The sequence below is a fragment of the Gadus morhua genome, chromosome 23 (genome assembly GCF_902167405.1).
Source record: "Gadus morhua chromosome 23, gadMor3.0, whole genome shotgun sequence".
NCBI classification, from domain to species: domain Eukaryota; kingdom Metazoa; phylum Chordata; class Actinopteri; order Gadiformes; family Gadidae; genus Gadus; species Gadus morhua.
This window is the reverse complement of record NC_044070.1, coordinates 10,641,940-10,667,601: the sequence shown is the minus strand read 5'-3', so window position 1 is coordinate 10,667,601 and position 25,662 is coordinate 10,641,940. Positions and strand designations below refer to the sequence as shown.

General features: G+C 46.8%; 1 protein-coding gene across 10 annotated transcripts in view; it reads right to left on the bottom strand.

The window, feature by feature from the left end:
- Positions 1–25,662, bottom strand: part of myom1b (myomesin 1b) — a 29,567-nt gene extending 3,905 nt beyond the window's left edge. The window contains exons 1-38 of one of the 10 annotated variants that reach the window (XM_030348744.1): positions 25,476–25,662; positions 24,615–25,057; positions 22,786–22,914; positions 21,967–22,141; positions 20,913–21,070; positions 20,581–20,673; positions 19,084–19,172; positions 18,590–18,631; positions 16,706–16,720; positions 15,784–15,945; positions 15,201–15,362; positions 13,526–13,667; positions 12,223–12,422; positions 12,006–12,059; positions 11,609–11,733; positions 11,209–11,392; positions 10,759–10,933; positions 10,308–10,429; positions 8,598–9,137; positions 7,168–7,364; positions 6,730–6,856; positions 6,402–6,586; positions 6,201–6,315; positions 5,410–5,566; positions 5,182–5,288; positions 4,897–4,941; positions 4,438–4,574; positions 4,104–4,248; positions 3,487–3,546; positions 3,318–3,385; positions 2,538–2,651; positions 1,853–1,927; positions 1,534–1,621; positions 1,280–1,318; positions 1,093–1,198; positions 614–777; positions 172–208; positions 21–43 (exon numbers count right to left, since the gene is read on the bottom strand). In XM_030348744.1, coding sequence (XP_030204604.1) covers positions 21–43; positions 172–208; positions 614–777; positions 1,093–1,198; positions 1,280–1,318; positions 1,534–1,621; positions 1,853–1,927; positions 2,538–2,651; positions 3,318–3,385; positions 3,487–3,546; positions 4,104–4,248; positions 4,438–4,574; positions 4,897–4,941; positions 5,182–5,288; positions 5,410–5,566; positions 6,201–6,315; positions 6,402–6,586; positions 6,730–6,856; positions 7,168–7,364; positions 8,598–9,137; positions 10,308–10,429; positions 10,759–10,933; positions 11,209–11,392; positions 11,609–11,733; positions 12,006–12,059; positions 12,223–12,422; positions 13,526–13,667; positions 15,201–15,362; positions 15,784–15,945; positions 16,706–16,720; positions 18,590–18,631; positions 19,084–19,172; positions 20,581–20,673; positions 20,913–21,070; positions 21,967–22,141; positions 22,786–22,914; positions 24,615–24,853 — 4,795 coding nt within the window. In that variant the 5' untranslated portion in view covers positions 24,854–25,057; positions 25,476–25,662. The remainder of the gene's footprint in view (positions 1–20; positions 44–171; positions 209–613; positions 778–1,092; positions 1,199–1,279; positions 1,319–1,533; positions 1,622–1,852; positions 1,928–2,537; positions 2,652–3,317; positions 3,386–3,486; positions 3,547–4,103; positions 4,249–4,437; positions 4,575–4,896; positions 4,942–5,181; positions 5,289–5,409; positions 5,567–6,200; positions 6,316–6,401; positions 6,587–6,729; positions 6,857–7,167; positions 7,365–8,597; positions 9,138–10,307; positions 10,430–10,758; positions 10,934–11,208; positions 11,393–11,608; positions 11,734–12,005; positions 12,060–12,222; positions 12,423–13,525; positions 13,668–15,200; positions 15,363–15,783; positions 15,946–16,705; positions 16,721–18,589; positions 18,632–19,083; positions 19,173–20,580; positions 20,674–20,912; positions 21,071–21,966; positions 22,142–22,785; positions 22,915–24,614; positions 25,058–25,475) is intronic. The other 9 variants (XM_030348745.1, XM_030348747.1, XM_030348746.1 and 6 more) reach the window with 9 other exon arrangements.

Sequence of the window (25,662 nt, the reverse complement as noted above, 5' to 3'; positions counted from 1 at the left end):
GGATTGATGAACAGACTTACTTCTTTCAGCGATAGCAGCAGCCCTGAGGAGAAAAAAAGGTGGAAGAAGTGATTAGATGACAAAATGACTTCATGTCATAGTTAATGTCCTGCTGAATGCTAAACAAATGACATCATCATTACGATCAAATCAAACAACAGAGTCACTTACTTCAGTCTCTTGAATTCTGCGACGGCATCGTCGAACGCTGGAAGACAAAACAGGGAATATGTGAGCAAGCGGTCGCTGGGATCCAGTCCAGATTCGGGGACCAGTATTCAAGATGCCTGAAGAGTTATTTTGTCCCATGAACCAATTTTTTGGTGTGAACAATCTTGGCGTCCCCAACATTTCTAAATTAATGCTGCCCAACCATTTAAACCGTTTAAAATTATTTTGAAATGTTTCATTAAATATCTATCGCTTATAACTCAATTATAACCGTAAAGTACAAGCACAGACTCTAGAACCAGCACAGACTCTAGAACCAGCACAGACTCTAGAACCAGCACAGACTCTAGAAACAGCCCAGACTCTAGAACCAGCCCAGACTCTAGAACCAGCACAAACTCTAGAACCAGCACAGCCTCAAGCGCGTCTGGGGGCAGCTGACCTTGTCCGGACAGCTCCACGGTGCGGCGCAGGCCTCCCTTGCCGTCGTTGAACTCGATAGCGTACTTCCCCGTGTCCTTCTCCGTGGGCTCCTTGATCTGCAGCCACAGCTGCTCGCCCACCACTCCGCTCTTAATGCGGTCCGAGAAGGAGATGGCTGAGTCTCTGTCAGAGGACACACAGAGGAGGAGTGGAGTCGTGATTTAACCAGGAATAACCTCGGACCAGCGTGCCTACTATGTTATAGCAGAACTTCTTGTGTGTGTGTTGTGTGTGTGTGTGTGTGTGTGTGTGGGGGGGGGGGGGGGGGGGGTCAGCCTTATTCCTGGTCAAGCTGTTATTCCTGATAGAACTTTCCATCTGAACTCCATACTGATGGATGTCTAGGGGTTAGGGTGTTAGACGGCTCCCAGCGAAAAGGTTGGTATTGGAAGAAGCGTTGGAGCTACAAGGATCCACCAAATGGCTTAAATGACTCACTTGTAGTGCCATGTGACTTGGAGCAGGTCGTTGTAATAGCTGACGAAGGTGTAGAGGCGGATTCCCTCGTCTGTGCTCGTGATCTTCAGGGCAGTGGAGGAGTTAGCTGGAAAAACACAGCCAACAGGTGAGTTAATACGAGAAAACTAAAGGGACACACAATTTTATGGCAAAAAATGGTTCTTACCAATTACACTGAACACTTCATTCATCATATCCCTGAAGCCTGTAAAAGAGACAGTTTAAATTTAATACATTATACAAATGAATACAATTTTCTAAAATAATTATGACTCGGTTTAAATGTAATACATTATACAAATGAATACAATTTTCCAAAATAATTATGACTCAGATTTAGACATGTGTTCGCCGCCTTTTGATGGCGTCAAACTCACAAAAGTGCTCTGGTGTTATTCTTTATTGCAGAGGTGTATATACCTTGATCAGTCAGATTCAACGTAGACGTGTCCTTCCCTCTGTCGTCCTTAAGAACGATGTTGTACACACCGGCGTCCTTCTTGGAGATCTGGTGGAAGAGGTGACAACATGAGCTCCTCACAAGGACGTGAGATTCAGGCCTAAAACACAGGACCGGTTTACAGGAAAGCCGGGCTTGTCCCTTCCTGCTGTGGATGCTGCAGGACTCAGATAAAGGACGCGGGTGCAAAAAAGCCAACAAACAGAACAAATAGAACAAACAGAACCAACAGACAGATGAACTGGTGGATGAACAGATGAACACAAAACCAATGCCAACTTTAAGTTGTCTCCAGGTAACGTCGTCGACTGTGTCGACTGTGTCCGCTGTACCAGCGACTGCACGGGCGCCGCGCTGAAACAGCACACAGGTGAGAGGTTTATATATGCTACCGCTAGTAGCATTAGCCTGACGCTCTCTCATCAGATAGCTAGCAGGAAACTCAATGCCATGTTTACCACGGGATTCTTCTAGGGCTAAGGAGGCATTCCCTTATAAGCACATCTTATCTTACCGGGCCTTGTTGAACGAGATACAAGAGTGTGAATGTATATCGAGACTACATAATGCAGAGAACAACACAATGGCCATGTAGACACATACCGAAACAATGGGATGAAGATAAAGACAGTGATTGACACCAAATTAAAAAAAAAATACCTTTATAATGAGTACCTTAGTAGAGCAGTCGTAGAAGGATAGAAACGAGGTCAGAACAGTAGCATAGTACTGTATCAAATATGCTGAACTGTGACCTTTGCATATTTTTTACTTTTTAACAACCTGATCTGAACATGTTTTAAACATATCTCTATCACAAGGGTTAGGATTTATGCATAGGTAAATATATAAGTGTCTTCCGTCTACCGTAGGCAGACAAAGATATCTACCTACGGTATCTTTGTACGGTTCCTCCCATGGATATCAGGGCTGCATGGTAACTGGTTTCCCCTGGTTTCCTTACCTGAGCGATCTCCAGCTTCAGCACTCCCTCTGTGAAGCTGAGCTGCTGGTCAGACTTGATCTCTTGGCCGTCCTTCTGCCACAACGCCACTGTGTCCTTCTTGATGTTCCCCACCTTCAAGAGCACAAAGCAGGGAATCGTTTATGATATGAACACAGACCTAGGTGAAGGTGGGTCAATCACTACCAACTTAAACCTTTTAAAGGGCCCATATTTTATCACCAGGTGTGATGTTGTTTAGACCTTATTCACCTATCGGCCAAATTTGTTAGTGTGCTTTGTGGGGAAACCATGAATGTGACATGGAAATTCCCTCTCCATGCTACCTAGGTGAGGAAAAAATATGGATAAATAACAAAGTTTCTTTTGTTTTTAGAAGGTTTACCTACCCAACTACACACACCCGCTAGATGAATAATATTAATATCTTCAATGTCCCTGATGTTCCAATTGTCGTATGCTCGACAGCAAGCTGAATTAACAACCAAATCGTCTTTTCAGCGATTGTATTGAAGTGTTTTAACGATACTTCAACAAAGTCATCAGACATTCAATTGCGATTGTCTGAAGGTTGTAATTGGTCAGACCATCAACAGTCGAAATTGCCTTTAATGACGCAAAAGCAGCTAAGCTCTCCCAATCGGTCCTAATTCAACATTGCTCCTTTATCGTTGAACGGCTGGTGCTCAAAGCTTGAGGTCAAGGAAAAGGTTTTGGAATGCAGCCCTGATGGTAAAATAGTGGACCTTCAACCCTACGCCATTTGAGCCTCCTCCTTACCTTACACTTGAGGATCACACAGCATTCTGGAGTCACCTCGAATCCAAGGTACTCCACAAAGTGAGGACCTGTGAGAACCCCAGAGAAACTTTAAAACATCCATCTACTAGATGTAATAAACTGATATATTATCATCGGTAGTGTACACATGTAATAAAGTAATATTTACCTTGTTTCCTGACCCACTCCTTCATCTGGAACTCAGACTCCTTCTGGAGAGCCTTGAACACTAAACAAGTCAAAAACAACTTTAGCATTTAGCGTAGGATGAGATGTTTACACAACAGATCTAACTCTCTTCCTTATCTAGTGTTGTAGTTTATCCACCTAGTGAGGCACCAAGTTTGTTTTATTTTAGTTACTTGTGGCGGAAAAGTCTGATCATTGCTTTAATTGGTCTCGGATTTGCCTTCCGAGTATCCTGTTCGTTGGCTGGTCGGATATGGAAAAATAACGTAAATTGTCAAACTTGGGAATGTTACCCAGAAGCAGAGTTTATGTTGCAGACCGCACCTATGAAGCAGAACTCTCTTAAATTACCAGATTGCGAGCATGTCCGGCCCTTTTAATAATGTGCTGTACTTTGACACCCAAATTTCCCATCGGGGTTAAATAAAGTACTATCTTATTTTAATCTTCTAACATGCCAAGTTCCCCTGACAACCATGGCAGCGTTCTTCAACAGATTCCAGCCCAGAAGAGAGGATAATGTCAACATACTGTCTCATAGTGAGGAACACTTCCAGGTAACTCTCAGGTCCTCCCCCCAGCAGGGGGCAGACATACCATCTCCTATCAGCACCAGACTGGACTGGTTGGTGGCCTTGCCGTCCTGCAGCTGGAAGGTGAATGTCCCCTCATCCTTCGGCGTCAGGGACTCCATGATCATCTCGATCACGCCCGTGTTCTTGTCAAAGTTCATCTTGTACTTCTGCAAGATGGGGAAGCATAGACAATACATAGCCAATGATACATACTCAATGATGCACACTCAATGATGTACACTTGATTAGGCAAATATCATGGGGTTGCAATGAACTCAAGTTGCCACGAAGAACAAACCTGTTACTATGAATACAATTGGTGGTAGTACTGTTGACTGTCTGCGTTGTACACTGACCTCTCCTGCAGACAGACTGTTGTCATTGAACACATAATCCACTTTTCCATTGGCGGATATCTTCTCTGCCTGCAGCCAGAAACGAACACGTCCCTTCTCCTGTAGCTCCACCGCCAACTCCGACTTCAGGGGAATAACTGAACGAAAAAAACAGAAAACAATACCTGAGGACAGGTCGGACGAACTCTCTTCGCTCAGACTAAAGGAAGCAGAATAATCAAGTGTGTTTCGACACAGTGCCAATAAGTCTTAGCTCCCATGTCTGCAGATAAACTGTAGGCATCCTGGAGCATGATGCCTCCTCACCCATACCTGCTACCCAAAAACCTTTATCTGAACTCACTGTAACTTAGGTCACTTTGTGTTAAAGCATCTGATCAATGACTAAACAATAATATAGTATTGTGAAACATCCAATGAAGTATCTTTGAAGACAGGGGCCATGCAATGGACACTCACTGGGGAACTTGTGGTCGTGGCTGGTCTCCAGAAGCTTCTTGAGCTCTGTAGGGCAGGAAGAAGAACATAATTAATGATGTGTCAAAGTAAAAGCTCAGGAAAAAATCGAACATGCACTACAATTGTTGTTTCAGGTTTAAACTGCTGCCAATTTCCTCAATCAATTGATTGAGCTCTACTGAGGTATGTTAAATAATTGATTGGGACATTAGTTGATATATCAGGTCAGTTGATTTGTTAATTGATTGGATAATTTATTAATTGACTGTAGTCCTCTGTGCTCACCTTCTGCTGTGAGGTCGTAGCTGGCAGAGGCTCCGTCGGTGTGTGTGACAGAACAGGAGTATACACCAATGTCTTCCTCTCCAGGGGCGAGGAACGAGGCTTTGGCCCTGCAGGTAAGGAGGGAGTAGGGAGAAAGGAGGAACAGGCTCAGGATCGCGGAGAACGTGCACGTATTGAGATGTTATAGTACCACACATCACGGAACCGGAAGTTCAGAAACAGCCTCACTTGCTTCCCTTGGTTTCTACGGCGATGCGTTCGGTGTCTGAGATCTCCTCGTAGTTCTTGGACCAGACGAATTTAGATTCGGCGCTCATCGCAGAGCACTCGAAGTTCAGGGAGATGACGCCATCGTCGTCAACATCCACCATGATCTCCTTGGTACCTGAAGCACAGACACGTAACCTCAAACATTCAGAACTCCTTAGTTCATGTTTTACACCTTCTGCTCAGGACTGCTCTACCTATTGTCATGACGAGTGTGAATACGACCATATTACAAATAGTACATATTACTATAACTGCTCCCACTACCTCTATTACAACAGATGTTACCACTATTAAAATAAGAGTATCGTACTTCTACTGCTATACTACTACTATAAGTAGTACTGCTAATACTACTGATACTTGGGTAAGACTGGTTTCTATCTGGTAAGTCTGGGACAGGGTTAGTTCCTCCCTGGTGTGGTACCAGGCTTAGTATCTACCTGGTTTGGTACCAGGGTTAAGTTCCTATCTGTTTTGGTACCAGGGTTAGTTCCTACCTGGTGGGATGCCAGGTTAAATTCCTACCTGGTGGGATACCAGGTTAAGTTCCCACCTGGTTTGGTACCAGGTTAAGTTCCCACCTGGTTTGGTACCAGGTAAAATTCCTACCTGGTTTGGTACCAGGGTTTGTTCCTACCTGGTGTGATACCAGGTTAAGTTCCTACCTTGTGTGGTACCAGGGTTAGTATCTACCTGGTTGGGTACAAGGGTTAGTAACCACCTGGTCTGGTACCAGGGTTACTACCTACCTGCTTTGGTCTCGGCCAGGGTGGGCTCTGTAACCTCAGAAGCGTTTCCTACACCAGCGTTGTTCTGAGCTCGCACACGGAACACGTATTTCTCCCCTTCCTGCAGGTTCTCGATCTGCACATCAGAACACGCATCATGTTATAGGCTCCATTCCGAGGCCCCGGTGGCTGATGGGTATTTGCTCGAGGATGTCGACTCACCTTGATGAACTTGCTGTCGGTTGCCTTCTTGTTGATGCCTCGCCACGCCTCCTCAGACGCCCCCGCCTCCTTGATGTCCACGTAGAAGCCGTTGACCGCGTCGCGACCCTGATAAACCGGCGGCTTCCATAGCAACACCAGGGAGCTGCTGCGTACCTCGGTCACCTGGAGATCGTGAGGGGGTCCTGGGAACCAGTCAGGAGGAAGCTCAAGGTCAGACCCTACACTGAATTACTCGAAAAAATGGCCAGCTGTTTTTTTCTTGATGAAAACCATTCCTCATCTACGGAGAGATGGGAGAACGTTTGGGTAGCATAGAACTCCTCACCTGGCACAGCAATGGTCCACTCCTCACATAGGAAGGTGTTGCTAGGCAACGATGGGATGCCGACCCCCGCCATGTTGGCCGCACGCACCTGGAACTGGTACTTCTTGTTTTCCTTCAGGTCGCACACCTGTAGAGGAAAGACAGCAGACCCTTCACAATAAAGGTTCTTCCCAAGCTCCATGTATAGATAAACATGGGTTGGTATGTCTGGTATGCTGGTTCCTATACCTACTCTGCACTCAGTCCAGTTGTCTCTCAGCAACTAGGTTGCTCTGCACTATAACTTGCTTTGGGTAAAAGCCTCAGCTAAATGACTAAATGTTAAACAATCCTATTGCTTGAGAAAGGATCTACAAGTTCTAATTTCTCAAGGGAGGGGACCTTTACTTTGAAGTGGGGTGTTTTCTGAGCGGATGATTGGTTGAGACCGGGACTCACCCTGTAGGCTCTGTCGCTGACCGACTGAATGTTGGCCTCGTGCCACTGGCCCTCCAAGCCGTCAAAGACCTCGCGATAGTCCACAAAGTAGCCGATGATATCTGAACCGCCCACAAAGGCGGGCTGCTTCCACCCCAGCACCATGGAGTCCCGGACACACTCCAGGACGCTGATGCCAAACGGGGGCGCAGGGGAGGCTGAGGGGGGGGGACATCACATGACAGCATCTCAAACCCGAGTGCTACGGGTGTGGCCGATCAGTAGAAACTGAAGCTTTGGAATTGAACTGTCGTCCCTATGTTGTTTCTAGTTTGGGGGCAGGGTCCCTTAGTGGTCTGGGTGTCTGGCTTCCAGCTGAAGGATTCTGGGTTTGAACCCCAATGTCCATAGTTTATCTGTATCTTTGAGATGCTCTTTTAAGATATCACTGTAAGACACCTTGGATAACCTTGGTGACATTGAGGGAACTAATGATGGACGAGCAAGACCTCCCAGACACTAACAGCACATCAAACATTACACATATTTGTACATGATGATGAGATGCATGATTAGATAGGACTTGCACTCTATTCTGACCAACCAGATCATTCCAGATCAGTCCGGTTGGTCTGTTCTTGTATAGTAGCGTTTTTAAGCTTCAGTTTCAAGCTCCAATTTCAAAGCACATGTATCCACAGCCAAAATCATACCACATATATTACTGCAGAATAATGGCATAATACCTCATTAAAGGTAATCAAATTACTCTTTAATTTATAGTCATTAAATGTGATATCACATTTGAGTAATTTAAATCTATTTTATATGTCCAACAAAAAAGTATATTGCTACATATATATATATTAAAAGTGTGTTATTTTAGTAGATTAATATATTGTATATAGTGTATGCATTAGTTAGCTATATCTTTTTTATATGAATGATTTATCACTAGTGTCCAGTTCTAGTTGTGATTGGTTGAGCCATTCTTCCAGGGAAAGGCAGTGATTGGCTAGTTCCTGTAATGACATAGACCTACTTGCTATGGCATCACCACTATGTTATTGTGTGACCACCCATAGGGGGCGATGTTCTACACAGGAACCAGCCCTTAGTGGGAAAGTGACTAAAGGTTTAATTTGCTGTGACAGAGGGCTATCTACTATGCGGTGGTGTTTAACCTCAGTTAGCTTCACAGTGACTTACCTTTGGGAGAACCTTCTCACCTGAAGATACTTTTAGACATATTATTATTCAGCATTTTGTGATTGAGAATTCTTTCTAAAATTGGTTCAATGAGAAGCAACCTTTTCTGCAATTGTCTAAAGAAATGACAGAAAATTTTACTAAAAACACCTTGGTTCGAGGGGGGGGAGGGGGATAAAAGAAGAAACGTTTTTTGTGTGTGTGCTGTGTGGGATGTCTCTTCATCTCTGACCAGTCCTCACCTGTCGAGTCTCTCCTGGGTCTTTGTGCCGTGGCGTCTACAGAGAACTTACGCTTTTCTAACGGCTCTCTGCTGCCCCCTATGGCCTCTTCCTCACCATTGCAGGCTGGGGCTAGGGGCGGGGTTATGAGCGCCGTTATTGGCGGCGTTATGGCCGCCGTTATTGGAGCCGTTATGGGCGCCGTTATGGGCGCCGCTAGGGGCGTGTTTGAGACCACGTCTGATACTGAACCTGATCCCGACTCCAGTTCGGGGGCCCAAGAGACGCTGCCTCGCTTTGCGCCTTTGTTTGGACTCTTAGTGGCGGGATATTGGGACTCAACTGAGTTAGCATTAGCCTTAGCATTAGCCGCGACGCTCGCCTCGGCTTTAGCCGTGGGCGTGGGCGTGTCAGTCAGAGCGTTGCCCCTTAGCATGGTAGTGTCAGCGGGGGGCTGGACAGTGTCATGCGTGTCCGTCCAGCGTGGCCCGTGCTGGGTTAGTCCGCCCCTGTTCCCTCCCGGCCCCATTTCCGGCAACACACCGTGAGGAATGCCGCCCCCTACAGGAGTTAGCGGAGAAGAGCAGAAGAGCCGATTTTAGTTGAGCACAGGGTCCGTTCTGACCCCACACATTTGAACAGACACAGAAACAGAAGAGACAGGAAGATATTGACAGAAACAGAAACAGGTAGATAGAACAGACAGAACATACTCTTGGCTACAAAACCTTTGTCTCTATATTAACACTAACAACAATATTAACAACATTTACGTTTAGATACAGTATTTGTTGTCTTCATCTGACTGACAGTTGGTCAATGAAGACAAGATGGCCGACAGGTGACATCTGTGAGTTAGGAGGAGGAGGAGGACTGTAGCGTGTTAGGTAACATACGCGTGCAAGTGAGCTATGGCAGGGATGTGGAATATGTGCACAGGCTTTGTGTGGCTTTGTGTGCCTCGTAATTAGGAGATACATATTTTGTCATCACGGGAAAAAAGGCCAATACATTTTCCCTCAATAATGTCATACGCTTCTCCGTATAAATCAATGAATTTGTCGGATTTAGAAATGAATCAAGTAGCATTCAAATAAATGCTACAGCAAGAGGAGACAGGGTTTGAGACACCATGCAGATGCTGGTTGCGGCGGGGGTGATGGGGGTGTGTGTGTGCAGGGTGAGTGGAGGGTACCTGTAGCACCAGGTCAGGGGGTGGTCGACACATGTCGTGCCCAGGAGAGGTGGAGGAAAGTGGGGTGGAGGAGAGGGAGGTGGATGGTGGATACAAAGGTGGGTGGCAGGGGGCTGGTATTGAGGTGGTTCTAACCATGGGAACGAGAGACAGCCTGGTTTGCAACACCTGCTGAGTTGGATCTCGATGACCCAATTTAGAGGACGTGTACAAGACTCGAGCAGCGGTGGGGTTGGGGGTGGAGCGGGGGGGTGGAGGGAGCATGTGACCGGGCCTCGCAGTGTGATTGGATGACGCAGTGGAATCATGGGAAACAGAGTAGGTGATGTAGACGCAGATGGGAAGAGGAACACATTCTAGCCTCTCTTTTAGCTCTACATGAAATCCATCTAATTAACAATCCTCATCTACTTAGTATTCACTGATAATGTATGCACTGCATGACAACAAGATGAATCCTCAAACATCCTGGACAGTGATTGGTCTATGAAGTAAAAAAAAATGAAAGAAGGGAGGGCCTTATCTCTTCCACCCACCAATAGCGGCCTTGACCAGGACTGGCTCAGACTCCTGAGAGCTCATGCTAATACCAGCAGCGTTCACCGCTCTCACTTTGAACACGTAGGTCTCGCCGGTCACCAGGCCATGGCACACGAACCTGGAGAAAAAATGAAATCATGGTGAGGAGCCAACAGAAACCTGGAGAGGGGGAAAAGGGGAGGAGCCAGCAGGAACCTGGAGACAGAGAGGGAAATCAAGGGGAGGAGCCAAAAGGAACCTGAAGAGAAAGAGGCAAAACAAGGGGAGGAGCCAACAGGAACCTGGAGAGAGAAAGCGAAAACAAGAGGAGGAGCTAATAGGAACCTGGAGAGAGAGAAACAAAGTTGAGGATCCTGGAGAGAGCGGGAAAACATAGTGAGGTACCCGTGGAAGGACACAATGAAAACAAGATGATGAACCTGGAGAGAAGGCAAACATGTAGTTTACCTGGACCCTGGTACAGGCTTGTTGTTGCAGGGTTCCCAGGTGTCGCTGCCCACCACGCTGGTCTCTATGTAGTAGCCCACCAGGTCCTTGGCATGGCGGGACTTCTCCCAGGAGACCACCACCGACGTGGCTGTGTTCCTGGTCGCCACCACACGCTCTGGGGCGGCTGGGACATCTGGAGACCACCACGGACACGCTCAGCTGACTCTAGACTAAAAACAGCCTTCAAACTACGGTCGGTACACTTACATGATTTAAATGATCTTAATCAGTCACCAATCAGTAATCTTACTTTAAGAGATGACCGTAGTCTGATCATTCCTTAATACAATGTATGTGTGTGTGTGTGTGTGTGTGTGTGTGTGTGTGTGTGTGTGTGTGTGTGTGTGTGTGTGTGTGTGTGTGTGTGTGTGTGCGGTGTGTGTGTGTGTATTGTGTGAGTATCCTCACCCAGCTTGTCTCCCACGGTGGTGGCCTCGGTGGGGGGGGACGGCTCCCCCACCCCGGCTGAGTTGCAGCAGCGAACCCTGAAGCTGTAGGACTTCCCCTCGGCCAGGTCGAACAGCGCGAAGCGGGGGGACTTCACCGGGATCTCTGTGTTCACCCTCTGCCAGCTGTCCGTCCCGGACACACACTGAGACACACACACACACACACACACACACACACACACACACACACACACACACACACACACACACACACACACACACACACACACACACACACACACACACACACACACACACACACACACACACACACAGGCTTTAGAAGGGCATGGGAACCAGAACCCAGAGGGGTTACCAGGACACCAGAGCATGAGCTGAGTAAGAAGGTTGTGGCTCACCTTCTCCACGTAGTACATGATGCCCTCGTGACCTCTCTCTCCAGGGGGCTTCCAGCTCAGGACCACGTAGTTCTTGGTCGCCTCGGTCACCTCCAGCTCAAGGGGTTTCCCGGGAACCACGCCCTCTGATAGGGGGTCATAGGTCAGAGGATTATTGGCCAACATTGAACTCAAGGAGGATGATGTTAGCATGATGCTAGTGCAATGTAAGGTCGATTTATCGTGATACCCAGTGTGTGCCCTGAAAATAATAAAATATGAGTCATGAGTCAGAAGGAAAGCTCTCTGGACATTTATCAATATTGTGTAAACTCCCCAATGGTTATCGTGATAATATTTTTTCCGATATCCCAGACCAGCTGGATTCCGCTGTGATGCTAACAGGACGCTAGGCTACCTGCTGGCTCCTCCTCCGTCACGATGATCTGACCAGTCACGGGGGCCGAGGTTCCTACGATAAACACAAACACAGGATGTCATCACTTGTTCAAACGATCGAGAGCTAATGATGCTTGCAAACCTGCTATAATAGTGACATTAACTTATTTACAGTATCCAAATGTCCCTGCATCGATATCTTCATATCCTCCGGACCCCTCATCACGTGTTCCTACCTCTCATGCGGGCGCGGTCGGCGGCGTCCACGGCGGCCACGGGTTCAGAGGTGCGTGACGGGCGGCTCATGCCGCTCTTGTTGACGGCCCGCACGCGGAAGGCGTAGGACCGCCCCTCCACCAGCCCGGTGACGGGGAGGCGGGCGAACTTGACGGGGGTGTCGTTGCACTGGATCCAGTGGTTGGTTCCAACCTCACACCTGGAGAGCGACCAACAGGTACATGGTCAGACCCGGACAACGGTCACGTTGCTATGGTGATAGAACACCCTGGATTCCTAATACAGTCGAGGACCGCAGGGCGTGCTCTATAGGTTGGTTTAGATTTCATCCGTAACACGTTAAGTATCACGGATAGCCCTAAAGGGCTGTCTCACCTCTCCATTGTATTGAATTTGTTGTATGCATTAAACTAGCCAGTTAAATAGTATTTATTATGAAATCTAATTCTCAGTTTGTCTGTTCGTACCCTCAGGCCCCTCAGTGCCTTCCAGTGGCCAGTGGGGCCTAAACTGTTCCAGACAAATGTCTTATGGATTCCAGTTGGTAGGTGTCAGTGAGTGATGAACTGTCCAGACAAAGGCCTTGTGTATTCCAGATGGTAGGTGTAAGTGAGTGATGACCTGTAGCCATGGGGTCACAGCTGTTGTTTTGAGTCCGTAAATCCTCCCCTAAGATACAATTTCTTAAAACAAACACAGGATATGTCTCGGGGTTCCAGGATGGTTGGATTAAAATAACTTTTTTTGCCTGATTTGGGCAGTTCTTGTGAGGGCAGGCAATGTCCATTCATATATAAAACATTGCTATCTCTAACTTACTAGCTCAAGATAATGACTTACCCGTCTGCATGCAAATGAGCGGCTCACTTGTACACTAACGAGCGACTCACCTGTATCACGCTAACGAGCGACTAACTTGTACGCTAACGAGAGACTCACCTGTATCACGCTAACGAGCGACTAACTTGTACGCTAACGAGAGACTCACCTGTATCACGCTAACGAGCAACTCACTTGTACGCTAACGAGCGACTAACTTGTACGCTAACGAGAGACTCACCTGTATCACACTAACGAGCGACTAACTTGTACGCTAACGAGAGACTCACCTGTATCACGCTAACGAGCGACCCACTTGTACGCTAACGAGAGACTCACCTGTATCACGCTAACAAGCGACTAACTTGTACGCTAACGAGAGACTCACCTGTATCACGCTAACGAGCGACTAACTTGTACGCTAACGAGCGACTCACTTGTACACTTACAAGCAACTCCCCTGTATGCTAATGAGCGACTCACCTGTCCACAAAGTATCCCAGGATGGAGTTCCCTCCGTCCACCGCCGGCTGCTTCCAGGAGACAATGACGTAATCTTTGTTGGCGTCCAGACAGCGCACGTCCAGGGGGGCCCCAGGGGCCCCTTCCACCTCCGCATCCGCATCTGGCCGGTCGTATACAAAGTATTGTTAAGTAATGTACGGGATAATGTACAACGAGCCGGCCTTTATTAAAAAACACACCCTGAAAGGGTGAAGCAGGACCCCGACAAGAAGCGGAGGGGTCCTGAAATACCCTGAAGGTACATAGTCCCGGTAATAACATGGCTACTTACTAAAATATATAGTTGGAAATAGCCCCCATAGCAACGGCCAGTTATTCATAGAAGCGCCCTGCTATGAAGAAATAACAGACTGTAGAATGCCCTAATTGACTCATCGGAATTGAGTTTTAAAAAAGGCTGTGTAACCAAATGTAATATTACTTCAATACTGCAAAATATGCAGCACCCCTCAGCATCCCAATCTATCAGGCAGCATAAGGGTTAAATTAAACTACCGTATTATGGTTTTGTATTGTATATTCAATACAGGACAGCATTATTACACTGCTGCACTGCTATTTTAAAACACTTGAAGCTAAGTAGTTAAAACACTGGCTATTTTAAAACAATAGCTGGCTGATTTAAACAACCAATTAAAAAAGGACAACTTTACAACGTTTGCTAACTACTTTAAAACATTGTCTAGTTTAAAAGGCCAGCTGACTCATGGCTAAACTATGCCCATAGGTGATGGAGACTATATTGAGCTACAGTATCTCCACTCTAATCAGAGATACGAGTGGAATCCTGCTTTGTTTACCGCAAGGCCCCGGCTGAGCCCTCTGGGAATAGCCCCATCTTTTTCTACACCACTTCTACTGGCTGACCCTGACCTCTGCAGCAGGGGCAGGGGCTTTGTGTCGCTCCAACCTTCAATACTATTCACACAACACATGGTCCATGTGCCTGGTCCAAAGCAGTAACATATCAGGTCATCAGCATACAATAGCAGCAGTAGGCCGGAAGACAGGCGACAGAGGGACGGCTGCATCAACCATATTAATGTCAACCTGTGGCAGCTGAGTGTGGCTTTCCAAAGACTTTGTTGGCATCCATTTTAAGGCCCTCGCCCATTCAAACATGTTCGCATTTATTATTATAGTTATATGGTGGCACAGGAGGTGTTTGGTTGACACTGGGTGCTTGATCAAAGTCACCAAGTATTTATCGAGGGAATGAAAAACTTTGGCCAACACTAAACATATTTAACGATGCACATATTTAACACATATTTAACGATGGACAATTCCGGAGAACAATATATAAAGATGTTTGAGACATATCTGTAAGAGTGGGTCAAATTTGACATTTGACAGCACAATGTGGCTTCGTACGATTCATTCTGTCATTTTTCAGATACTGGAGAGTAATTAACAAGTTACTGAACGGTCATATCTTTCAACCTCGTCTTTATCTTGTGACACCGGGTCTGAGAGGAATCCATCATCCCAAATGGGTCATGAGACGACAGATGGTTGCTTCTCTTTAGCGTAAATCAATACTGAATGCCTTGTTCCCCGCCAGTGTCTGCTGCTCCGTGTGGGGGAGGGCATGATGGGGGTTTAGTTTTTGGAGGCGGCCGCGACTGCTCACCTCTGACAAAGACGTAGGCAGAGTAGGTCTCGTATCCGGACTTGGTGGTGACGCGGAGGGTGTACAGGCCCTCGTCCTCCTTGTTGAGGTGCGTGAGGGTCAGGGTGGCGCGGTCGCCGCTCCAGTGCATCTGATGCCACTTGCTGGGCGCCAGCAGCACGTCTGGCCGCCGGGACGGAGATCAACGGGATGTCAGCAGACTCAATGACAACGTGATGGCGTAAACACACTCAATGTCAATACAACGATGTCATCAATGTGATGATGTCAGCTAATTCAATCAACAAATATGTGGATGTCATCGGTATAATGATGCCAAACGCAATGAGACTATCAATATGATCACTTATATGAAATTGTTTGACTGGTTTGGTCTAATGTGACAGTTTGCTGACGCCCACGCCGCTACGTAGCCGGGCCTCGAACCAGCAACCCCAAGAATAAGAGGCCAAACCAAATGACCGCAGGGCCGCAGGACGTCACAGTGCTCTTACATTGGGAGTGCTTTGTCAGGACTACAGCCGGTCCCTTTGTTACACTCCTAACCTGAGCACCCATGGGCAAGGTCGTGCAGCCTCCTCACCGTCGCGGTACCACTCCACGCCGGGCTGGTAGCGCTCCAGGTTGGGGTGGATGATGACCGTGCAGCCCAGGCTCATGGTCTCGCCCTCCCGGCCGAAGGAGACGCCAAACGTGTCCACGATGTGGGTCTTAAAGGTGATGCCGTACTCAGACACCTGGCCCACTGGGGGGACGGAGATGTTTGGATCAGTGGAGGCATGGGGAGGAGGTGGAGGGACGCATGCATGCTTTTGGATCGTTAAAGGGGAGGAGTCACACGCTGGAACACTGCTTCATCCGCGTGTTGTGAAACGCAGACTGCCACATGAACTCTGTTTTTGCGAGAAAATAAATCACAGAGATGTTGGACCGTTGACGTCAGTGGTCGGCCTTTTCTCGTTCCCGTTTTCACGGAAAGGGAGCTGATGTGGCAGACCGCAGAGACAACATTACTTGTGTGATGGTCCCCCTTTAAACAGCAAACGCTTTAGCGTCTTTAGCTTGTGAACGGGCTGTCTAGCTTAATGGACAACAGGGTAAGTTCTAGTGATTTATCACACTTTCACTTTCATTAGTTCTTTAATGAAAACCATTATCGCCGGAGACAGACCCTAGAGACTGAGAGATGGGCAAAGGAGGGAAGTGGTGAACGAGAACAACACAGATGTGTGTTGCACTGAGGGTAGGAGAGGGACAGCTGACACACACACATCACACCCAAACCCCAACAGGAGAAATCCTTTCTCCCATACAGCCAAACATGAAAATGAAGACGACATGAAGTGAAGGAATCAGAAAGTACTCTAGTAGAGGAGAGACCGGTAACAGAGACTCAAGGTATGATGATGATGAAGATGATGATGATCGTGAGCATGCGGTGCCACACAAGCAGTGACTGCACCAACAACATCTAACTAGGAGAGGAGACCCCGGGGTCTCGTTACCTCGTGGATAGGACCCTGGGTCGCCCGCCGCAACAAGAGGAACAGAACTGGTGTTAGAGCTGAAGCACAAGTAGACCCTCACCCAACAATGTCATACAAACACCTAACACCATCCCACCATCAAACCACCACAAAACACCATCACACCACCACCAGCACCACCACCATCACACTAGAACACCATAATCACCACACCAACACCCAACACCAATACACCACCACCATCACACTAGAACACCATAATCACCACACCAACACCCAACACCAATACACCACCACCATCCCACCACTACCCAACACCAGCACACCACCACCATACCACTATAACACAATAATCACCACACCACCACCAAGACACCACCAGCCAACACCAGCACTATAGCACCATCACCCTCAACACCCCACTCACACCATCACTACACCATCAACACCACACCACCACACTCACAACATTACTCCACCATCAACACCATCACACCATGACCCGCACATCATCAACACTACTACCTCCACCTCCACCATCAACGCCCCCAACACACCATCACAACATTACCCTTACACCACCATTATCACACACACCATCACAACATTACCCTTACCACCATTATCACATCATAATCACACCCACCACTCTACCAAAAACACCATCATATCATTATATCATAACATTACCATTACCACAGTCACATCACTACCCCTCAACACCATAACATTACCACAGTCACATCACTACCCCTCAACACCATAACATTACCACAGTCACATCACTACCCCTCAACACCATAACATTACCACAGTCACATCACTACCCCTCAACACCATAACATTACCACAATCACATCACTACCCCTCAACACCATAACATTACCACAGTCACATCACTACCCCTCAACACCATAACATTACCACAATCACAATCACATCACTACCCCTCAACACCATAACATTACCACAATCACATCACTACCCCTCAACACCATAACATTACCACAATCACATCACTACCCCTCAACACCATAACATTACCACAGTCACATCACTACCCCTCAACACCATAACATTACCACAATCACATGACTACCCCTCAACACCATAACATTACCATTACCACAATCACATCACTACCCCTCAACACCATAACATTACCACAATCACATGACTACCCCTCAACACCATAACTTCACCATTACCACAATCACATCACTACCCCTCAACACCATAACATTACCACAATCACATGACTACCCCTCAACACCATAACTTCACCATTACCACAATCACATCACTACCCCTCAACACCATAACATTACCACAATCACATCACTACCCCTCAACACCATAACATTACCACAGTCACATCACTACCCCTCAACACCATAACATTACCACAATCACATCACTACCCCTCAACACCATAACATTACCACAGTCACATCACTACCCCTCAACACCATAACATTACCATTACCACAATCACATCACTACCCCTCAACACCATAACTTCACCATTACCACAATCACATCATTATCACCATCTCCACCACAAACTCCATCATCATCCCAACCAACCCAAACCAAACACACATCCCATCTCCATCACGACAATAATAGCCCCACCAACCTGACCACATCGCCAGCACCACCAACACTACCAGCACCCTCACACACTCCCAAAAATCTACACCTTCACCACCATCCCGAGTAGTCCAACATGGATGTATTTATGAGTCATCCATGGCCCACAGAGGGTCCAGGCATTAAAGTGCTAGTATGTGTAAAAAATAATAGATTAAAAAAACAATCGATAAACAATGCATGTTAAAACACATTACAAAATAGACCTTTCAGATTTATGTTTAATACACATTTCATATTTCCTCTTACGTCTGGGTGAAGGTGCTGACGTGTCCATTTCTCCTTTAAATCCTGAAATAAAGGAAAATAATTTGGTTATCAATTAATAATTAATTTTAAAAAAGTTAGTCGTTATGACACTCACTAACCTACAATGTTTTCAATTACTTTCTCCGATATTTAGCACTCTTGATATTGGCAACTGCTTCAGTACAATGTGACTATTACAATTTTACACTTTAGCAACCCTTTGAAACATAATTACAGATAAACGTAACTTGTATTTATTCATAAAATACACATTTTAATTCCATTTGTATAGCATTTTCTATTAAGATGGTGCACTACTACACTTTCTTAGAAGCTACTCCAATTTTGATTGCATGCAATCGTTAAATTGCGCTAAATGCTTGGATGAAATGTCTAAATTGTAAGCATAAAAGCCACTGCTAAATGACTCAATGTACTGAACGTGTCTGTGTGCTAGCTAGCCATCTAGCTGTACATCTTGTGATGAAACGTACTCTTGACCACAACCGAGGCGTAAGCAGACTGCTCCCCCTTTGCGTTCATGGCAGACACGTGGTACTGCGCCGTGTCGTCGAAATCACATCTGGAAGAACAACATGCGCCATGTTTAAACTTTAACTGAACTTTAGTTTGAACACTACCTGTAGCTAAGGGGTCAGATCTCATTAAAAATAAGGTGGGGACTACAAACATGGCATTTTTTATTTTCTGGAGGGCAATTCAGTAATATCACCAATGTGTATCATATGATCTGCTGTAACAGACATGGCATTAAGCAATTAATGGTTTCTTAAAATATATATTAATGAAGCGCTTTGAGGTCTTCACTATACATATTTACCTCTATAACAGTGCCACACATCCACAAATACAGCACTATTAATTCTATGTAAATTAGGCTTAGAGGTCGAATGCACCAATTATATTTCCAACTGTTCAGACCACTGAGCAGGATACATAGGAGGGACATAAAACAAAACCTTTAAAACGTGTATGTGCAAATTAATTCGAAGGTGGGGTCGTTTCTATCAAATATATCTTGACCAATTATTGAATTATCCACTCAGAAATTAATCTATGCCCATGCCTGTAACTCAACACTAAATATCCACTATGTTTATATAAGAAAATATGTACTTTATTAATCGCAGATGGGAAATTCGGGAATGCTGATCTCAACTAAACCTGTAACTGTAACGTCCACCATGTCCAAACCGAATCAGCAACTGAGACACGCGTCTCCCACCCCCCACCCTCCTCTACCCCCTCCCCCCTATGAACCGGTAAACCAAACCAGCTATGCCCCCCGCCCCCACCCCCCCCACCCCCCCCGTCCCGGTAGAACGTTCCATTACCCTGGGCCAGGAATACCAGGAGATTAAATAGACAGCTCTCATGATGTCATGAGTGCCAGGTGCTGAAGGTCTCTTCACATTAAAAGCCCCCCTGGCGTCTACCACCAGCTCATTATGTGTGTGTGTTTGAGTTAGCAGCAGCATCAGAAGCCCAGTGAGACCCTCAGCTCGGGTCGGAGATCTAAAATAACCCGCAGGGGCGACTGGCTGAGGCCAGCGGACTCCTGCGCTGCATTCTAGACTATTCCTGTTGTTATCTGGAGTGTCCGATTGAGCCGGGCCAAGAACAGAGCCGTCCCTGGGGTGTGTGTTCTCAACAGCCCGTGTCTGGGAGGGAGTACCTCTCACACTCTGTTGACACATGTAGACTAAACACACTGTGTTGAATGCAAACACACACACGTGTTCATGTTTATCATAGTGTGTGTTCATTATGCTAACGTATAATTCAAACAAAAGCCATGTTTTTTGGACTTTTTTTTCAATCATGAAATAGTTCTCATGATCAAAACTATCCGAACAAACACGAAAATTAGGAGCTACTCTAAAGTCCAGGAAAAGACATCATAATCCAAACTCAGATGATTCTGATCATCTGATCATCTATTGGGTCTAAGGTGGACTAGGAGGACCTACCTGTCAATCTCCAGGGAGTGGACACTGTAGCTGCTCTCTATCTTATATTTGCCCGGGTGGGCAATGGGGTCGATGGTCACATTGTTTTTGTACCTTGTAGTGGAAAGCAGAGGAAGGCAGACAGGCAGACAGACAGATAGCCGACAGGACAAAGAGAGGAATTGAAGTAAACGACTAAAAGCTTGGCCAAAGAAAACATAAGAGAAAAGCTAGAGAAGGACAATGAAAGGTGGGTAAAGGACAGAAAGCAAGGAGCACTGAAAGTAGATGGATTCAAGTGTGTGTGTGTGTGTTTGTGTTGGTACGTGTGCACGTGTGTGGGGCAGACCTACCACACCACATGTGGGTTTGGCCATCCGCTTAGGGTGCAGTGTAGGCGTACACTCTGGTTCTCCCACACCGTGTGTGAGCGTGGTTTGATCACAAACTCTGGCGCGTGCATCAGGCTGTCCTTGTTCATTCTCTTGCTGTGTTCCTCGTTTTCATAGATCTGTCGGCATCGCAGACACCTCCCGTTAGCATCTCGGTTAGCATCAGCATCCCCCGTTAGCATTAGCCAAACCATTGGAATTTACATTCAGAATTAGCGTTAGCATAACCTCACATAAACAGATGCTATCATGTGCTTCATGCACAAGCAAATGACCAGGCCATAAAAAAAATATCCCCTGTTTAGTTTATTTAAAAATAACAGTGAACGATTTACGATACTTGATGGATAACCAGATACTGGGCACGTGGGTGTGTGGGTTATGTTCTGAGGCCCGGGCGCTCATCTGACAAGGTACTGGGGTGGACTGGGGCCAGGGGTGAGGACTGAGGGGGAATGGATCACTGGTGGCCTGGGGACTGTGGTCAGGAGTTTGGACTAGGGGCAGGGTCTTATAAGATTTTCCTGTGATTCCCAGAAACAGGATACGGTGTAGTATGTCGCGCCCTGTATGGTGGATTACTTGGCATAGTGGAGACAGCATCTTAGTATAACTAGGTTTTTATAAGCCTTGGTGGTGAACCTAACTCATGGTGGTGGATCTGTTAAAGATAAAGACTCCCTCAGAAGCAGTTAAGCTAACCCCTTGTCATATCGACTTTCATGTTCTTGGCTCTGAGAACCAAACCCTAGAGTATCCAAATCTAACCGGCTTCGTCTAATGGTATATGGTTGGACTGCAGACTCGCACACAACTTTCATTTTTCATGGATTCTAAAACAAATAGGTTGTAAATGTTGAACAAACCACAAACATGTGTATTCAATAAACAACATTATTATCTCTCTATTTACGTGAAAACCTTCTAGGTGGAACTCCACCATGAAATCACGGTGTTGTGATGTCATCACAGTGTTGTGATGTCATCACCGGGTTGCGATGTCACCACCACTGACCGTTTTGCTGAGGGAGATGCGTTCAGCTGATTCGCGTATGGTCACCTTCCTGGAGCTGACCTCTGACCTCTCCATCTCCAGCCCACTCGTAAAATGATCCTGACCCCACATGGAGGCAGACGTCGCCTTCAAGCGTGAATCTTCTACACCCGAATAACCACCAGCAAACTCCCGACTAGGAGGTCCAGTAGGAGGGGGAGCAGAGAGGAGAGCATGGGCAGGAGGTATGATACAGTATGACTATTAACTGTTATACCGCTATTTAGATCCAGGAGACACCTTCTACTTTTTAGATATGTCCTTAAGGACCAGGTTGGGTTAGAGGGCATTTTGCTCAAGAATGCCTACAATTAGTCTGTGGACATTGTGGTTAAGACATATAACTGTTTGGCATGGGGGTCAAACCACTAGATTATCCTACTTAATATTAGGACATGGTTTGGAGACAGGCAAAAGTGCCATTAATAGTCGCGGTGATGGACCGGCCACACACGGTGGTGGCATTTCAAGCTGCCGATTCGCCATAACATTGCTGTTGACGCTCAGTTTGTACACTCTGCTTTCGGAGCTTCAATACTGCAGAGGTGCGGACACGTGACAAATATGAACATATGAATGACATATGAACCGTGCAGCCACTATAAATGAGGTTTAAGAGGCTGAGGTTTGGAGGCACCCTTTGCATCACTGTCCAGGTGCCATGTTAAGAGAAGTTGCATGTATGCTGGGGTATTACCAGCACATTCCCCCCCAAATTCTACGGATCTGCCCAGATCTTACACACATGGTGGGAGATGTTTGAGGCTGTTGTTTTGATACCTGCCCCTGAAGATCGGCACTACGTAGCCGATGATGTGGTGTTCCCTGTCCACCGCAAGATGTGTGGCCTTGGCTCTCTTGGTCAGCTGGCTGCTCTGCTCCAACCCAGAGTAGGAAGACGCTGTGAGGCTGAGGTGCACAGAACACCTGTCAGTCTGTCTGTCAGTCTGTCTGTGGTTCAATCAGAGGCAGGTGGCCTACTGGACCAACCAGACAAGGTAAGTATCTTTTTGGAGATGAGGGAGGTTAGGCCAGGATTAGATGAAGTGTGGGTTTAGGTTTATGGAGTCACCAGGTGAAGGGAGTTGTTTTTTTTAGTTGTGGACGCATGTTAGATATATTCGAGTACAGTGGAAATTTTGTCTGCAACACAGGGAAGATTTGCCTTTCCGATTCTACCCTACTTTGATTGAGATGCCACTGCCAGCAACATATCTCCTACTGCAGACTACATAACCTGATGCATTAAAGCAGCAGATAGAGTGACACCAAACGTTCCTCCTGCTCCGCTCAGTTCATTCAAGTAACCTTTCCAGATTTTTACATTTGACTGAAGAAGTTCTGTCCAACCCTCCAAATCCCGGTGTGGTTCTCTGTTTGCACACGCATGTTTGCACGTGTGTGTCATTTGAGAGAGCTTGGTGCAGCTTGGTTGAATGTAGGTTCTAATGTCAGGAGGACCTGGTTCTAAGGATAGGGGGGCAGGAGAGGTGAGAGCGGATTGGACGATAGGGAGGAAGAGAGGAAGAGATCAGAATCTCTATCTCGATCCAGCTCAAGTCCTGTTGGTCATCGTATGGATGTACAAGATGTATAGCCGAGTGTCAAGTTAACAACATTGCACCTTAGCCTTCAGATATTCCGCTTATAAAATATAAGTCAAAGTACAGTATCATTCATCCAGTGCTGTTCTATCCACTTGGGCCAGGTTTGCACTTGGACTCACAGTTACCCATTTCCACTGCCATCCACACCTGCACTGTACCAGCAAGCTAGCTAACCACCACCACCTCCTTGTCAGTAACAGATAGGAGTCTGATTATTTGCTTAAAGAAATGTGTATGCATACAGGTTCCCCCTAAACCAACAGACGAACCTAATCGGCTCCCCCCAAACTAACAAACTAACCCCACTGGTCCCATCAAACTAATGACTTAACACAACCCTTGACCCATGTAGCCAAAAAACTCAGTAGCTTCATGGAGCTCTGGCCAAGCGGGGCCATCATGACGTTGGCTACGCCATGCGGAATGCACGGCACAATCTCCTGTTTCAGTCCCACTGTACAGAGTGGCATGTCATCACATAGTGGCCCTCTTCAGCTCCTCAGAACACAAGACACAACCCTAGGTTAGCGACGCACCTCAAACCCGACGAGACAGAGATGTTAGAGACAGCAGGCAGAAGACTTGCACGCATGGTTCAACGACGTTTAGCAGGGTTTCAGGGGCCGGTCAAGAAAGATAGGTTTCCGGTCTCAAAGAAGGATATGAATATGAAATGAAGCAGGAGTGTTGGGGGTGTGGGTGGGGGGTTGGGTGGGGGGTTGGGGGTGGTGTTACTTGATAAGGGATGCCAAGGGGGAGGTGAACCAGCCAAGGATCCGATGGAGTGACTTAATGAAGGGGGAGGGGGTGCTGGATCCAGAAACCAGGGGGCGGCAGTCTGGTGATCAGGGTATAGCAGCGTGGAGGTCAGGGGGTTAAGAGGGGCTTCAGGATTGGGTTCCGGCAGCCTTGAAGAGGGAGTTAAGAGGGGCTTCTGGCCTGGAGGAGGGGGTTAAGATGATCTTGGATGGAGGGATGAAAGGATGGAGCTCTCCTCCTTACCCCCTGCTGGTGCTGGTTCTGGCGCTGGTCAGGCCGTGGCCCGTACAGATGTGGGGTGCGTAGCCACTGTTACATGTGTGGGCAGGATAGCCACCACTGGTGCAGGTGTGGGCAGGATAGCCGCTACTGCTTCTGCTGCTAGCGCGGTACTTGCTAACCAGCGCCTGGGTCTCGGAGCTGCGGTAGTCGTGGTCGTAGTGGCGCTGGTGCTTCTGGTAGAATGGAAGGGACCCCGGCATCCTGGAGCCGGATCTGTCTCCTGCTCACCGTGTCAGTCTACCCAGCGGTCAACAGCAGGCATAAGGGGGTGTTAAGAGGTCAGGCTGCTACTGGCTCATGAAAGGTAAAACTTTGGGCCAGGTTTTGGAGTCAAACGTTGTGTTTATGAGCTCCGACCCAGAGGTCCAGCTGAGGAGGGATGTCAGCTGGGGCAGTGGGAGGAGCTGAAACATGGCAGGACTTTTACTTTGTGAACCTGATCCTTTGCGAGTGAAAGCTTGGAGATGGACTTTCTGCCCTTTGAGAAGGAAAAGCTCAGTATTTGGGGGCATTAATAAACCTAAATGTCGGCCAACTATACATATTGCTTTAATACCAAAGTTGATATTAAAGTTTCCTTTTGCATGTTTAGTAAAGACAAACACAAGAATTCAAAAGATCAAATAATATAATAAAATATTATTACACCTGTATGCATAGGTGATATGGTCTTAACATTCAAGTAGCCTAACTATAGTTTAATTAACCTAAACAACTGCAATAGATACACAAATAATACTCAACCGAGCACTTTGTCAGAATGCACGTCCAACACAACAAAATGCAACAAATAACAATCAGCCATATAAACGACACACTTACCCTGGCAAAAAAGTTAAGTTACAAACTCCGATTTTTACAGCAAATGACGACAACGTCCGTCCTCACTACTTCACACTACGTTGGTTATTCCGGTGACGCGTCAGGTAGGTGCCGTGGCGGAAAACAGGCAGCGGCCTGCACATCAGAAATAATACCGGCGGTCGGCGGAATGCTGAGAGGACGGCCG